Source organism: Anopheles maculipalpis, chromosome 2RL (genome assembly GCF_943734695.1).
Source record: "Anopheles maculipalpis chromosome 2RL, idAnoMacuDA_375_x, whole genome shotgun sequence".
Taxonomy (NCBI): Eukaryota; Metazoa; Arthropoda; class Insecta; order Diptera; family Culicidae; genus Anopheles; species Anopheles maculipalpis.
Window position 1 is genome coordinate 39,734,208 of NC_064871.1, and position 12,823 is coordinate 39,747,030.

The 12,823-nt window shown below is 43.2% G+C and overlaps 9 protein-coding genes across 10 annotated transcripts in view; 4 read left to right on the top strand and 5 right to left on the bottom strand.

Annotated features, from left to right (window-relative positions):
* Positions 1–12,823, top strand: part of LOC126557871 (ero1-like protein) — a 427,255-nt gene that overhangs the window by 357,136 nt on the left and 57,296 nt on the right. The window lies entirely within an intron of this gene.
* LOC126558692 (protein tipE) overlaps positions 1–12,823 on the bottom strand; it is a 186,707-nt gene that overhangs the window by 109,916 nt on the left and 63,968 nt on the right. The gene's annotated exons all lie outside the window — the stretch shown is intronic.
* Positions 1–12,823, top strand: part of LOC126559226 (DNA-directed RNA polymerase II subunit RPB7) — a 240,333-nt gene that overhangs the window by 71,702 nt on the left and 155,808 nt on the right. The gene's annotated exons all lie outside the window — the stretch shown is intronic.
* Positions 303–1,160, bottom strand: LOC126558930 (ribosomal RNA small subunit methyltransferase NEP1). The gene is made up of 3 exons (XM_050215020.1): positions 1,005–1,160; positions 695–938; positions 303–628 (listed from the first exon to the last, which is right to left on the bottom strand). The coding sequence occupies exons 1-3, from the start codon at positions 1,149–1,151 to the stop codon at positions 303–305; spliced, it is 717 nt and encodes a 238-aa protein (XP_050070977.1). The 5' UTR covers positions 1,152–1,160.
* LOC126557957 (3-oxoacyl-[acyl-carrier-protein] synthase, mitochondrial) lies at positions 1,460–2,859 on the top strand. The gene has a single exon (XM_050213885.1). It carries the CDS (start codon positions 1,460–1,462, stop codon positions 2,834–2,836), a length of 1,377 nt encoding a protein of 458 aa, XP_050069842.1. The 3' UTR covers positions 2,837–2,859.
* LOC126558784 (E3 ubiquitin-protein ligase RBBP6-like) lies at positions 2,845–3,892 on the bottom strand. The gene is made up of 4 exons (XM_050214850.1): positions 3,776–3,892; positions 3,609–3,714; positions 3,323–3,536; positions 2,845–3,238 (listed from the first exon to the last, which is right to left on the bottom strand). The coding sequence occupies exons 1-4, from the start codon at positions 3,890–3,892 to the stop codon at positions 2,845–2,847; spliced, it is 831 nt and encodes a 276-aa protein (XP_050070807.1).
* Positions 4,138–5,383, bottom strand: LOC126558524 (45 kDa calcium-binding protein). Its single transcript, XM_050214547.1, has 3 exons — positions 5,136–5,383; positions 4,384–5,059; positions 4,138–4,310 (listed from the first exon to the last, which is right to left on the bottom strand). The coding sequence occupies exons 1-3, from the start codon at positions 5,381–5,383 to the stop codon at positions 4,236–4,238; spliced, it is 999 nt and encodes a 332-aa protein (XP_050070504.1). The 3' UTR covers positions 4,138–4,235.
* LOC126558149 (venom protease-like) lies at positions 6,912–8,617 on the top strand. Its single transcript, XM_050214109.1, has 6 exons — positions 6,912–6,978; positions 7,051–7,435; positions 7,507–7,803; positions 7,863–7,938; positions 8,014–8,098; positions 8,176–8,617. Exons 1-6 carry the CDS (start codon positions 6,912–6,914, stop codon positions 8,613–8,615), a joined length of 1,350 nt encoding a protein of 449 aa, XP_050070066.1. The 3' UTR covers positions 8,616–8,617.
* On the bottom strand, positions 10,347–12,779 carry LOC126559109 (ras-like protein 2). The gene is made up of 3 exons (XM_050215220.1): positions 12,592–12,779; positions 10,840–10,927; positions 10,347–10,757 (listed from the first exon to the last, which is right to left on the bottom strand). The coding sequence occupies exons 1-3, from the start codon at positions 12,697–12,699 to the stop codon at positions 10,348–10,350; spliced, it is 606 nt and encodes a 201-aa protein (XP_050071177.1). The 5' UTR covers positions 12,700–12,779; the 3' UTR covers position 10,347.

Sequence of the window (12,823 nt, forward strand, 5' to 3'; positions counted from 1 at the left end):
AGCAATGACAGCTGTCATTTGAGGCCGAAATTATGGCCGCGGGAATTTTTGCAAGTCCACAGTGTGATTTGAAGAGTTTTAAAAGCAGTTATATTGGATGAGAAAAATGGAATTCTCTTCATATTCTAACAATTCACAATACTATTCTACCTGTTTAATGTAATTTTAAACTTATCAGTAAGCATTAATTTCTTACCATGAGCTGACAAACATATGTGTATCGCCGTAAGAATGTTTGTGCACTACGCAACTTCCAGTCCATTTGTAATTGAACTTCGAATTATTCATTGAAATTTATTGGGTTATATTATACCCCAAGCTTCCTCGAAAGCAGAACATATTTTTGTGCACGTTAATGCAGCCGACAAAGGATAGTTGCTGATCGATACGGATCCTTCGGTGTAGTCTAGGTTTAAATTGCCATGGGCAAACGCTCCAATAACTATCGTAATCGGTTCATTTTGCTCCGGTACCAGCTCCTTGGCATTCTTAACCTGAGTAGCACTGAAAGACATTGCCAGCTTGCGACATCCCACTGGCAAATGGTTGGTGATGGGATTCTTTACAATTCTCATCAACTTTTTCTGCGTATCCGCTGCTTTGATTGAAAATTTATGAAGCAGTTGTACTGAAAACAGAAGTTTCAACTAAATTAGACAACGGAGTCACACCTCGCCGGGATGTTGCTGCTTACCCATAAGACCAGCAAAACGTTTGAATGTTCGCGGTATTCTTGTTTGTGGATCTATTTCGATCAACATATTCTTCTCCGTTTTAACAAACACCTGCAGCAACCCGGCTCTGTTAAGCGGCGAATCCATCAGCATCAAAAGCGATTGGTGCGTTATGTCTGGCCGACAGCTTCCCGGATCACGTTGGATTTTCCGAAATATGTTCAGATGATCGTCACAGTTTAGCAGTTCGAAAACTGGTCCTACCTGAAAATGAAAAACATCGGTTTACATCCATATATCGAGACAAATGGTCATCATTGGGATACTAACTTTTACCGTCTCCAATTGAGCTCCCTCGAGAACTATGATCAACCTGCGTTCGTTAGCTCGGATGTGGCTAGTGTTCATGTGTTTTGCAGGCAAATCGTATTCTACATTATCGTCTTCAGCGAATCCAGCTTTACGCTTTTTGCCCATTCTTTAACTTTTTCTAACAACTAGCAGTGCTCAGGAGAAGATTTCGATATTTGTTGCGGTGAAGCTGGTAAACAACAAATTACACGTGAGTCTTGTAAATACAAATGGCCTGCTGTCAGATTGACGACACGTTGACAGTGGATTGTTTTGATTTTCCAAAATAATCTCGGTTTGGGTCATTTTTTCGTAAATTGCAAAAAATAATAAAACATTCATTCTTAGTCATGCTAATGTTATACAGTTTCGCTAGTAAATCACAACAGAATTGATACGCAATCTCAGCACTGTTTATATTTTCGACATCAATCATGGGATCAAATATTCATAGTTACTGCTTTCTACGCGCTCGCAAAAGTTTGTTCTTTCTGCTACGGAGTCAATATCAGTCTCCCGGTGCCAGGTACTCCACAAAAAGTGGTGATCGTCGTGTAGTGGTAACTGGGTTGGGAGTAGTGTCACCAGTTGGTTGCGATGTGGAAACGGCTTGGCGAACAATTCTTTCGGGCCAGTCAAAGATTGGCCGATTGGCTGGCGAAACATACGATAAGCTTCCGTGCCGTGTAGCCGCTACCATCCACACCGACCAGATCGATTTAGAAAAATGTTTCTCCAAAACAGAGCTGAAAACGATGGCACGGGCTACCGCTTTTGCACTAATCGCCGCCAAAGAAGCGCTTTCGATGGCAGGATGGACACCACCGAATGAGGACGAAGAATCCTGCCAACGTACCGGTGTTGCTATTGGAATGGGCATGGTAGATCTGATGGACATTTGCGAGACGAACGAAGCGCTCAAGAAGGGTTACAATCGGGTCAGTCCCTTTTTCGTTCCACGCATTTTGCCCAACATGCCAGCGGGCCAGCTTAGCATACGGTACGGGTTCCGGGGACCTAATCATGCTGTATCCACGGCATGTGCAACGGGAGCACATGCGATAGGTGATGCTTTTCGCTTCATACAGCATGGCGATGCGGACGTAATGGTGTGCGGCGGTGCAGAAGCATGCATCAGTCCACTGGGCATCGCCGGATTCTGCCGGCTGCGGGCACTAAGTACGGCGTTTAATGATGAACCGACCGCTTCATCTAGACCGTTTGACGAGCGTCGTGATGGATTTGTAATGGGTGAGGGATCTGCTATTTTTGTGCTGGAAGAGTTGCAACATGCCAAACGCCGTGGTGCTCCAATATATGGTGAGATCCTTGGTTACGGGCTGTCTGGCGACGCGTCTCATCTAACAGCACCGCGGGAAGATGGCACAGGAGCACTCTTGGCGATGCGGCGAGCAATTGCCGATGCGGGCAAAACAGTGGCCGACATTGGATACGTTAACGCCCATGCCACATCCACCCCGATCGGTGATGCCATAGAAGCTCGCTCGATAAGAACACTTTTCGGTGAACATATCCGATCGGTCGCTGTATCTTCGACGAAGGGCGCCCACGGACATCTGCTCGGTGCTGCAGGTAACTTGGAAGCGTTGTTCGTTTTGATGGCATGCAAACATGGTGTGTTACCTCCGACTGTTAATTTGCACAACGTGACGGATGATATGGCCGGCTTGCATTATGTGGCCAACAGCTCGGAACCTTGGGAAGGTAATCGACGACGAATCGCGCTAAAAAACTCGTTCGGCTTTGGTGGTACCAACGCTTGCCTCTGTATTGGTGAATACAGCGAATAAACTGTGGCTTATGAATGATTATGCTTTCTCTTATGTTTCTTGTGCGATTTGTGTCGCTTCCGTTCGCCAGACTTGGAACGTTCTCGGGAGCGACTTCTGTGACGTTTCTTCTTTCTGTGACTACGATCCGGTTCGGGTGTGTTGGAGCGAGACTTTCGGGCATGCTTCGAGCTCTTCTTTCTGCTTTTATCACTTGCTTCAGCAGTCTGTGTGGAGGACTGACCGAAATGATGAGCCAATGCATCGGTTTGCACTTGAATCAAATGTCGCACTTTTTCGCTGTAAGTTAGAGGATTTCTGGACACTCTGTGTTTCGCGTTGCGCCTTCGAGCATCGCGTTCGATGGCTGCTATTTCGGTCAGCGATGTGGCCTTTTCTTCTCCATGTGCATCACGCTTGAACCTGCTCCAACCAAAAAAAAAAAAAAAGGCCAAGAAATTATTAAATTTAACAGATATTACTAACCAAAACCATTTAAATATCTACCTTATTTTGATTTCCGGCACATCGGGTGGTTTTATGGTGTTTTTCATCACGTACTGATACAAAGATAAACGTTCGTCCGGTGTAAAATTTATGTGCAAATCTGCAAGGTTTGAAGGCGGACCACGGTTCACCAGCTCTTCGAACGGCACTGCCAATGCAAACGAAGGATTCTCATACATTGCTTCCAATATTGCTTCTGCTTGTTTGATGTTATCTGTAAATAATGACAAACACACAAACACGTTTTATCCCACGGTGTTTGTTCGTTATGGATCGAATCTTTTACCTAGGCGAATAGAAGAAGAACTTTCGCTTGCTTGGAAGGAAGGAGGAAACATATCGTTGGAACGATTTGACTCATTTTTAACACCATCTTTAGGTTTGTCGCATTTCTGTGAAATAACGCAGTCAGTTGTGTTGTAATTTTCGCGCATATTCGTACAAACTACTTACCGAGCGTAACAAACCGTCTTTACTCCATTTAAGGCTGTGTATAATGTTATTTATTCGTTGCTCCGAATCTTCAATGAAGGATTTTAACTGATCTAGTACACGCTGCCTGGATTCCATGACCCGAATGGACCACGCTGAACCAGCCGGTGGTGTTCCAAAGTTTATTTACCGGTCTGTGCAAGTAACAACACAGCCAGCTGATTTTGACAGCTAGCTGTTTGTGATAGGGCGCAAAAGCTGCGTACGTACTGCGGCGAAAAGGGATTTAAATTGGTCGTTTCGATTTTGAATTTTCTAAAATTCGTTTTTTGTCTCAATCAAGCTATCTGTAAACAATGGTACGGAAAAAATTCATGCACAACTTAAATAAAACAAACATAACATATTTATTTCACAGATATGCATCACTTTCAGAGCAACGAAACGTTGATTACTCTTGATCAAAGGTAATACCGAATGTTTAAAATTCATCGTGAAAACTCTCCGCAGTGTGGATCATCTTTGAGGATATGAAAATTGACGAGCTGGCCAGCATCTAAAACAGAACGAAAAAAAGGATAATAATTAATGCACCTCTGTTTCGTATAAATACAACTGTTTCCCTATACCTCGTGCATTACAAGTTTCTTATCATTATTTGTGTCGGCAAGAGAGAATAACGTCGAAGCTTCCTGTATAGCGTAGCGTGGATGCCTTGGATCAACATAGGACAGCAGTTCACCCCTATCAGCCTTCCCGTCTCGGTTTTTGTCAATCACTTTCGCGAACTCTTCCTTCCGCTCACGCACGTTTTGCGAAAGGATGAACTTTTTGCCCTCACCCAGATCCGTCGTTTGGACGTCGGAAAACTCCTCGATCGTCAAATGATCATCACCGTCAACATCGAACTGCCGCAGTATATCATCGACCAGGTTCAGCAGATTAACCGTGCTCGATTCCGGATGGCGAAACGATAGAAACTCATCCAACGTGAGACTGAGCGGGTCCGTACGGGCCGCTTCCATCCAGTGCGCCTTATCCCGCGCAATCGATTCCTTCACCTTGCGGTCCAGCTTATCGAACATGCTTTTCTTCATGTGGCTGTCTCCCTCGATGCCTCTCTCGCGCAACCAGTAGCTTTGATACTCGTCCCAGCTTACCAACCCGTCGCGTGGTTTATGGTCAATCTCAACGAACAGGATCGGATTGGTGCGAATGGCTTCGTCGATGTGTTCGCGGATTTTGAAATTTATAAACTTTGCCAACTCCTGCACCGTCAGATGCTTGTCACCATTTGTATCGGCTCTGGAACGAGAAAAAAGCCCTCATTAGCTAGTTTTAGAATGCGGACAAGGCATATCTCGCTAGACTCGTTCCTTACTTTGCAAATGCTGCCGACATCTCTTTCATAATCCCCTCCTCCAGCTTCCGGTACACTAGCGGAGCGGGCACGTTGGGAATGTCGTTCGAGAAACCGTGTTCAGCTTGACGGAGCTTTCCATCGCCCTGACTTTGGCGGGAGGAAAACACCAGCACTAGGATACAAAGGATGAAGAGCACGTAGAGCACCACCGGAAACAGTGTTGACCAGCGAGGAACATTACGCAAGAACTTAGCTGGTTTTGCCATTCAAACTTGATGCGGAACCACGAAACCGCGAGGAATCGCGCGATTGAAAACGATGGACAATAACTTTTACTCTTATTTTGCCTGTGCCGTTTTCTCTCTCGCTCTCTCTTGAGCGCGCGCGTTTCGTGTTATTCCGCTCGAGACGCGGACGATCAAATGTGAAAGTAAAGAGCGAGAGTTACACGTCGTATAAAACCGAAACAAGTTTTCTGCTTCCTGGTCCGTTCCAGTGTGTTCAGTTAACTTAAATTTATCTTTGATTGACCACCGAAACTTCACATGGTTCTTGATATAACAACAAGATTCAAAACCACTTTCTTACTGCTTGCGGAAACTGCGAAAGACGTAAAAGCTCTGGAGGTTTTTTCTGTTGATTGTGCAAAAAGCACGAATGTTTATGTTTTCTTGCATGCTTTGAAGCTACACTATAGCTGTCCCTCTGGTAACGAGAGAAGAGTAAAAGAGATGGACCGTGTCTCCTTTATATATCTCTTTAGCGTTTTTCCCTTTGCACCAACACGTATCGCCAAGCGTTTTCTATCGAAATACCCCGAAAAGTATGCAATGATAATACGCTTTGCAGATTTACCACGATTCAATTCACAGGAGTTGTATCAACAGTTTAGAATGTTTGATGTTCACAGTTTAAGATGTTTATTTACAAGTAATTATCAGTTATCAACGCAATGGGTAAAGCAAGACAATAATAAGTGTATTATATGGGGCTTGAATTACCCACTAACTAAATATTCTCGTTGGCGTAAATATTCAAAAAACTTCAAGTATTTGTCGACCAAAATCATCACACTGCAAATATGGGAGTTGCATTTCTTTTGCAAATACGTTCACTGTTGTTCTTTTACGATAAAAAATACGTAACGATAGCTGCAATTCCCTTTGAACAAAATGTTATCTTTTAGGATGCAACATTTCGCTTTCATCTAAGCAATAACGAAAAACAGAACGAAACAAGAGAAGAATTTGAAATATAATCTGGAACCTTGCAGCAAAACATTGGTATTCTAGTAGTGCCAGATGCATGATACTATTACAATTAATTTGGACACCCAGCGAATAATTTTTTGGACATCATAATTCACATCACACAAGTTCATTGGCCAGTTAGAGCAATTTTAAGAAAGCTAAACAAACAAATGGTGGTAAACATTTATTCTAACCACTTACGTGTATTTCGTGACGGGAGTTGTATGCGTTTGCAAACAAAAAATAAACGGAAAATAATCCCCACGAAGGGGTATAGAGTTTAACGATTCGTTTGTGGAGGAGATAAAAACGTGATGGCGAAAAAAAGGCATCTATAATTTGAAGTATGTTGTGCAAAAACTGGTCCTACAACTCCTGAGAAGTTGAATCCGAACATCTTCTTGCTAGTGGAGATTCGTATGGGTAGTCTTTTCATCCCCTGGCGAGACAGAACTGTGCGGAGCGTTCCGCTGTAGTGCAGTTGTTGTTCAGATCTGATCCAAACAACTTCTTGGTTCGTTGTTCCAACTTTCGTGCAGCCATGATGACAGGGGAGTTCATAAAATCCTCTCTTATCCTGGCTTTTATCGCGCACAATACATTCGCTCAAGGTTCTCCAAGCAACAAAATGTTTATCTGCCTAACGAATTAAATTAAACATCAACCCGTGGTTTTGTTTGCAGATGGTCAACCTTGCTACACCTCTACCGGTGCTTCAGGCATATGCATGAGCATCGGATCGTGTCCCGCCGCCTACCAGCTGAATATAAATCCTTTTGGCTTTTTCGGTGCGGCTCCACGAGGGTGTCAAAATTTCCTAGGTTTTGGCAGTGTTTGCTGTTCGATCGCAGCCTCCAATCCGGCCGGATCCAACTACCCATTCCAATCCAACGTCATATCGACGACTTCAACTACGGCAAGAACTTATGAAAATTACCCTAGCACTACGCCTGCTCCGCCTAAGTACACAACGACAACGACGAAGCCTCGTGTTGGTTTGGAGTGTGTTAGGTCCGATGGAACGTTAGGACCATGTGTGTCTGATACGACGGTATGTATTGCGAGCTGATCGAGTTGACTTTAGAACAGTTTAACGCACTTTCTCACATTCAGCCGGCGTCCACGTCCAGCCCGCCAACCACGAGACGTTCGACAACAATTCGTACCACAACGCCTGTGGTACTGCAAAAGGGTGTTTTAAATAGTCCATCGTTCGATACACCGGTCGTTCTGCCTACCCCAGAGCAGGGTTGTGGTGTTAGTGACGTTGAACATAATCGGGTTGTCGGTGGAGTACCGGCCGCTCTTAACGGTTGGCCTTGGATGGCTTTGGTGGGATACGAGGAAGCTTTCGGAGATGTGGACTTCCGATGTGGTGGTTCTCTCATCACGGATCGCCATGTTCTTACGGCGGCTCATTGCATATTACCATCTTTGTAAGTAAACATTGATCGTTTTCGTTAGAGTTTTGTTCGAAATGTGATGTTTCTTACAGATCCGTTGTGCGCTTGGGAGAACATGATATGGACAATCAAACAGAGTCGGCACACGTGGATGTACCGGTGTATAAGGTATGATGAGCTATCGTAAAGTTAGCAATAGAATGCTGTTTTCAATAACACCTTTGAATATCCTCTCCATTCCAGTACGTTTCGCATCCGTCTTATGATACATTTGATGGCCATTCAGATCTGGCAATATTGTACTTATCAGAATTGGTGAAATTCAATGGTAATTGGATATAGTAAATTATAAATTATTCTCATGAACCGATTCACTCCCACTCACTCTCTCTTTCAAACCCCCAGCTCAAATCAAACCTATCTGTCTTCCAACGAGCGACCCGGTACGAAGTGCAGATTTTACCGGATACAACCCATTCATTGCCGGGTGGGGTCGCACCAAGGAAACGGGTTTCGAAGCGAAAGTGCTGCAGGAACTACAGATCCCCATACTTGAAAATGAAGAGTGCAGCCAGTTGTACAAGAAAATAAGGAAGCTATTTTCAAAAAAACAGTTTAACGATGCTGTACTCTGTGCCGGATTTCTCGAGGGTGGTAAGGACTCGTGCCAGGGCGATAGTGGTGGCCCATTAATGTTGCCTTACCTCATCAACAAGAAGTTCCACTACTTCCAAATCGGCATAGTATCGTACGGTGTGGGATGTGCGCGTGCCGAATTACCCGGTGTGTACACGAGAGTGGCCACATTTGTCGATTGGATAGTGGAACAGATCGGGATAGCCTGAGAACATTGGCGCCGTCAATTTATGGGATGTTTGAAGTAAACATCATACACTAATTCGTCTAACAATTAGTAGATTAAAATCCGGTAAATATATTTTTGATTAACAAGGATTTCGATAATAAAAAAAAAAACATTGAAATGTAAAAAAAAACTTTCCTATTAACCTGAAACCTGTTTCTAAACATTCATTTGCAAAGAAAAGAACGTCCAGTTTCATTTGTGTGTTTTCGCTTTTATAGAGCTTTACAGACGAAATGTAGCACCGAAATCTGTTTTGATCCTATTTTCTTCTTCTCCCTAACTTAACGAGAGTTTAATTTAATGTTTTAACACACAAATACGCGACGAAATCATTACCCGTGATTGTGCCGTGGCTAAAAGTATGATCCTGATCCTACCGTTTTTTTTTCTCCATTTCTCCACTGTAAACTGATTTCATTAGTCGCATCATTTGCTGTGAAAGCACATATAAAGCTAATCATCATTAACGTTTCGTTATTATTTTGGTTAATAGACACTGTTTCTTTTGGCTGTAGGCTAACGTTACACAATTGTTATGTTACTTCACAACGATCAACATTATCCTTCCAGTTGTTTCAACCGCAAATTTTAAAACACTCTGTACGGCGCACGCACTCTTTGTTAGCTTATTGTTCTACACTAAAACTTGTTCCATGCTGTATACGGGTTTAATATTACTAGCGTGAATTCCGCGTGTTCACGACCACATTTGCTCGTACAGGTTCGACACTTAGTTAGCTACGAATAAGTCTTTCGTTATTTTAAATAGATATATATGTGTATATGCGACGTGCTTGCGCCTTCAAATTCGTAGATGATATATGCTGATTTGCCATTGACAGCTACTTTTTGATATTTTAGTGTATTCGTGTAGTGCTGTAAAATACACTCACTGATCATGATTATGAAACGAATTTGAACACTTCATGATCTTTTTTTTTTTTAAATCAGGCTAATAAAAACTCATGGAACAATATCGACAATATTGAAGCCAGAACAAATTAAACTTGTGCAAAACGTCGAACGTTGGTTTGTATACTTGTGATCTTCTGATTATTGCTCTGTTATGGCACAACGATTTTTTTTAGTTCGTGTCTGCATAACATGCTTGATGTTTGATCATTTCGATTATTATGGCTTAGCAGCATGCAAAAATATTAGTATTTTCATAAAAATGAGTACGCACAAAAACAAGATACGCATACACAATAGTTTCTAGGCATCACCATGTGGCAGTTATGCACGGCTTAAGTGTGTAAGTTCGATGACATGCGTCACTTGCTGCCATTTGTAACAGAGAAGACAATCAACCATGTTATGCTTCTGCTTATAGCAGAACTGTGGGCACTTTGGCACTTTTAAACATCCTAGTCGTGAATATGTACTTTAACGATTTAGTAGCTTAAATATTAAATTATTGATTAGCGTGGGATTTCGTTTTCCTCGCGAATGTTTAACGGCTTCGCAAGAGTTTTTTTTTTTTCAAATGTGCACTATTTCCGACATCGCTACATGGATAACATGTACGGTACAAAATAAAACAATCACTTTGTAAAACAAAGAAAAGCGAAAAATACATTAACTGCAATGCCTAACAGGGATCTTTCGCTAAGGGTAAAGCTCGCTAGTATAGTGATGAGGAAGCAGTGGTGGTGGTAGTAGTACTAGTAGTAGTAGTAATAAGTCGGGCAGGAAAACAGTATTAACTAGCATTACAGGATGCAGCACTTTTTCCTATTCTTACGCTTGCCCTTCTCGTCCACGAGCGGTCGCTCGGAAAGCTGAAACTTTCGCACAACGCGCACCAGCTCGTGAAACGCCTGGTCGACGTTAATGCGTAACTTGGCGCTACATTCGATGTAGGGAATTTTGAGCTGCCTGCTCAATTGTTGTGCCTCTTCCAGCGAGACGACACGCTGGTGATCGAGATCGGATTTGTTGCCCACCATCAGCATTGGAAATTCGTCACGATCCTTCACGCGCAATATTTGCTTGTGGAATTTGTAAATCTCGTCAAAGCTAGCATGATCCGTTACGGCGAACACCAGCAAAAAGCCTTCCCCGGAACGCATGTACTGTTCGCGCATCGCACTAAACTCTTCTTGACCGGCCGTGTCGAGAACTGGGCGAAAGAAATCACATTGGGATAAGTGAGGATAAACAATCGATTGGACGCTGGGTTTTTAAAACTTTTTTAAGCTTACTATCGAGTTTGGCGGGTGTGTCATCGATGACACACTGTTTGGTGTAGGAATCTTCGATTGTAGGATCATAGTCAGTTACAAAGTAGCTCTAAAAAAGAGGATCAAAAATAACATTCGTTCATTATTAGCACATGCAGTAGAAGTAGCATAGACTTAACTTAAAATTAAAGAAATATAGGGATCGTCAATGGTAACAGTAATGGGTGACGCTTCCCTCCGGACGAGTTATCTGATATCTTATTTATATTTTGCATCAGTTTCTATTCACCCCCATCTACCTCGCTCCAACATCGCTAAGCTCCTTAGCAAAAATTGAAACATAATTCATGCTCGCTAGCATTTTTCCCAGCACAGTAGTTTGGCATTGCCTTACCCCGTACCGTGGAGTGCCGGAGTGTTCGCACCAATGGCGTACCTATTTATAGCCTTTATGAACAATTATTGCAAATATTTATAGAACGGCTGTTCACTTTCATTTGCATTACTCATCTCATCCCGTTACAGAGCTGTTCAAATTGTGTTTGTCCAACTGTAAAAACAAAATTCCGAATCTTATGTGGTTAGTACAAAACCTATTGTAGATCAAGGTTTCGCTCCTTTATAAAATATGAAGGCTGTTAGCACATGACATTCTACAAAATTCAAAGTGATCTTCTATAGATACTTTATTCTAAACCCGGCACACCCTACCAAAGGTATTATTAATAAAAAGGGAAAACAAATACTGTGTCCTTCTACTGGCTATATGTCGGATGCATCACTAAGAATAGATACAACTTGTTGCATATCTGCTGTGATTTGCCGTCTACCTTCACGTTAAAACGAATAAAACAAGCATCTGTTTTTCAAGGTTCCGCGTGTGCAAGGAGATGACTTTTTTGGCTGCACAAGGTCTCGCGATTCGTTGGTCTCCCTTCTTATTCTTTTTCTTCTTCTACATGCTATAGTGTCCGCTTCGAGTCAAACGCACTGTTCATGATCAGGGTAGACAACATCATCATTTTCCCATATATTTCATTTCGCGTGCCACTTTCGGAGAGGTGCGATATGATCGAGTGCAAAGATCGTTAGAACATTTCGCTTCGGCAAGACACGTAAAAACCATCCCATTAGCCATGACTCCGAAAACGCTACATTCGCCGCTGGTACCAATGGTAACAGCAACGGTTCGTCTCGCTGATCCCTCTGTGTGTTTGCCTTGGCCATCATCAGTGGATCGCGAAGAGTGACGAAATTGAACAAAAATTGTGTGGGCGCGTGCGAAGGGTATCGCGGACCCACACCCCAGGCGTTCGTTCGCACGGTGGCGGATGACGTCGTCTTAACTTGTGCGGTGAATTACAGCTTACTGATTGGTTCGCGAGAAACATATTTGCATGTGCTGTCTCTCTTTCGCGTGATCACGCGCAACGGGGAACGAGATTACACGGGCAAAGATTGCTCGTTCGGTCGGAAACCTACCAACTGATGGATGGGATGATGGTAGCAGAGGATCAAACTGATTTCCGCTCAAGGGTGCGGCAGGCGCGGTGAGCAAATTGGCGATAGTAACATACTCGTTTCGAAAGACCTGTTCCTGCGTGACTTATGATCCAAATGGATCTTATCTTCCGGTGCACCAACAACAGATGCTACCTGTTTCCCCACAAACGTGCACAAAGATGCTGCCACGATTGCTGTTGCACGGGCCACAGGAACGCTAGCGGGTGGAAAACTTCGATAGCACAAAGTATAGCTTAATGCTAAAAATACCTGAATGAATTGAATGGTGATAGCGGATTTGCCAACACCACCTCCACCCACAACGACCAGCTTAAAGGTCTGTGCGTAGCCTGCATGCGTTTGGTTGTAACGGGACATTCTGGAACAACCCTATCGATGTGAAACGGGAATGATATTCGGGTAGCGATCGCGAATGTTGCACTTTACTGGGTTTGCATGCACACGGATGGCAATAGTCGCGATCCGGGGGTTACAGGAATAC

What these genes read in the sequence shown, in the direction of transcription:
- LOC126558784 (XM_050214850.1), bottom strand. Translation starts at nt 3,892, where the DNA reads ATGGAATCCAGGCAGCGTGTACTAGATCAGTTAAAATCCTTCATTGAA. An exon ending in AAGACGGTTTGTTACGCTCG is followed by an intron (nt 3,715 to 3,775) that starts GTAAGTAGTTTG and finishes GTTATTTCACAG; the next exon opens with AAATGCGACAAACCTAAAGA. An exon ending in GTGCCGGAAATCAAAATAAG is followed by an intron (nt 3,239 to 3,322) that starts GTAGATATTTAA and finishes TGGTTGGAGCAG; the next exon opens with GTTCAAGCGTGATGCACATG.
- LOC126559109 (XM_050215220.1), bottom strand. Translation starts at nt 12,699, where the DNA reads ATGTCCCGTTACAACCAAACGCATGCAGGCTACGCACAGACCTTTAAG. An exon ending in TCACCATTCAATTCATTCAG is followed by an intron (nt 10,928 to 12,591) that starts GTATTTTTAGCA and finishes CCTCTTTTTTAG; the next exon opens with AGCTACTTTGTAACTGACTA. An exon ending in CACACCCGCCAAACTCGATA is followed by an intron (nt 10,758 to 10,839) that starts GTAAGCTTAAAA and finishes TCTTTCGCCCAG; the next exon opens with TTCTCGACACGGCCGGTCAA.
- LOC126558524 (XM_050214547.1), bottom strand. Translation starts at nt 5,383, where the DNA reads ATGGCAAAACCAGCTAAGTTCTTGCGTAATGTTCCTCGCTGGTCAACA. An exon ending in ATGTCGGCAGCATTTGCAAA is followed by an intron (nt 5,060 to 5,135) that starts GTAAGGAACGAG and finishes TTCTCGTTCCAG; the next exon opens with AGCCGATACAAATGGTGACA. An exon ending in AGAAACTTGTAATGCACGAG is followed by an intron (nt 4,311 to 4,383) that starts GTATAGGGAAAC and finishes GTTCTGTTTTAG; the next exon opens with ATGCTGGCCAGCTCGTCAAT.
- LOC126557957 (XM_050213885.1), top strand. Translation starts at nt 1,460, where the DNA reads ATGGGATCAAATATTCATAGTTACTGCTTTCTACGCGCTCGCAAAAGT.
- LOC126558149 (XM_050214109.1), top strand. Translation starts at nt 6,912, where the DNA reads ATGACAGGGGAGTTCATAAAATCCTCTCTTATCCTGGCTTTTATCGCG. An exon ending in ACGGTATGTATTGCGAGCTG is followed by an intron (nt 7,436 to 7,506) that starts ATCGAGTTGACT and finishes CAGCCCGCCAAC; the next exon opens with CACGAGACGTTCGACAACAA. An exon ending in AGAATTGGTGAAATTCAATG is followed by an intron (nt 8,099 to 8,175) that starts GTAATTGGATAT and finishes TCAAACCCCCAG; the next exon opens with CTCAAATCAAACCTATCTGT.
- LOC126558930 (XM_050215020.1), bottom strand. Translation starts at nt 1,151, where the DNA reads ATGGGCAAAAAGCGTAAAGCTGGATTCGCTGAAGACGATAATGTAGAA. An exon ending in CTCAATTGGAGACGGTAAAA is followed by an intron (nt 939 to 1,004) that starts GTTAGTATCCCA and finishes TTTCATTTTCAG; the next exon opens with GTAGGACCAGTTTTCGAACT. An exon ending in ACGTTTTGCTGGTCTTATGG is followed by an intron (nt 629 to 694) that starts GTAAGCAGCAAC and finishes TTCTGTTTTCAG; the next exon opens with TACAACTGCTTCATAAATTT.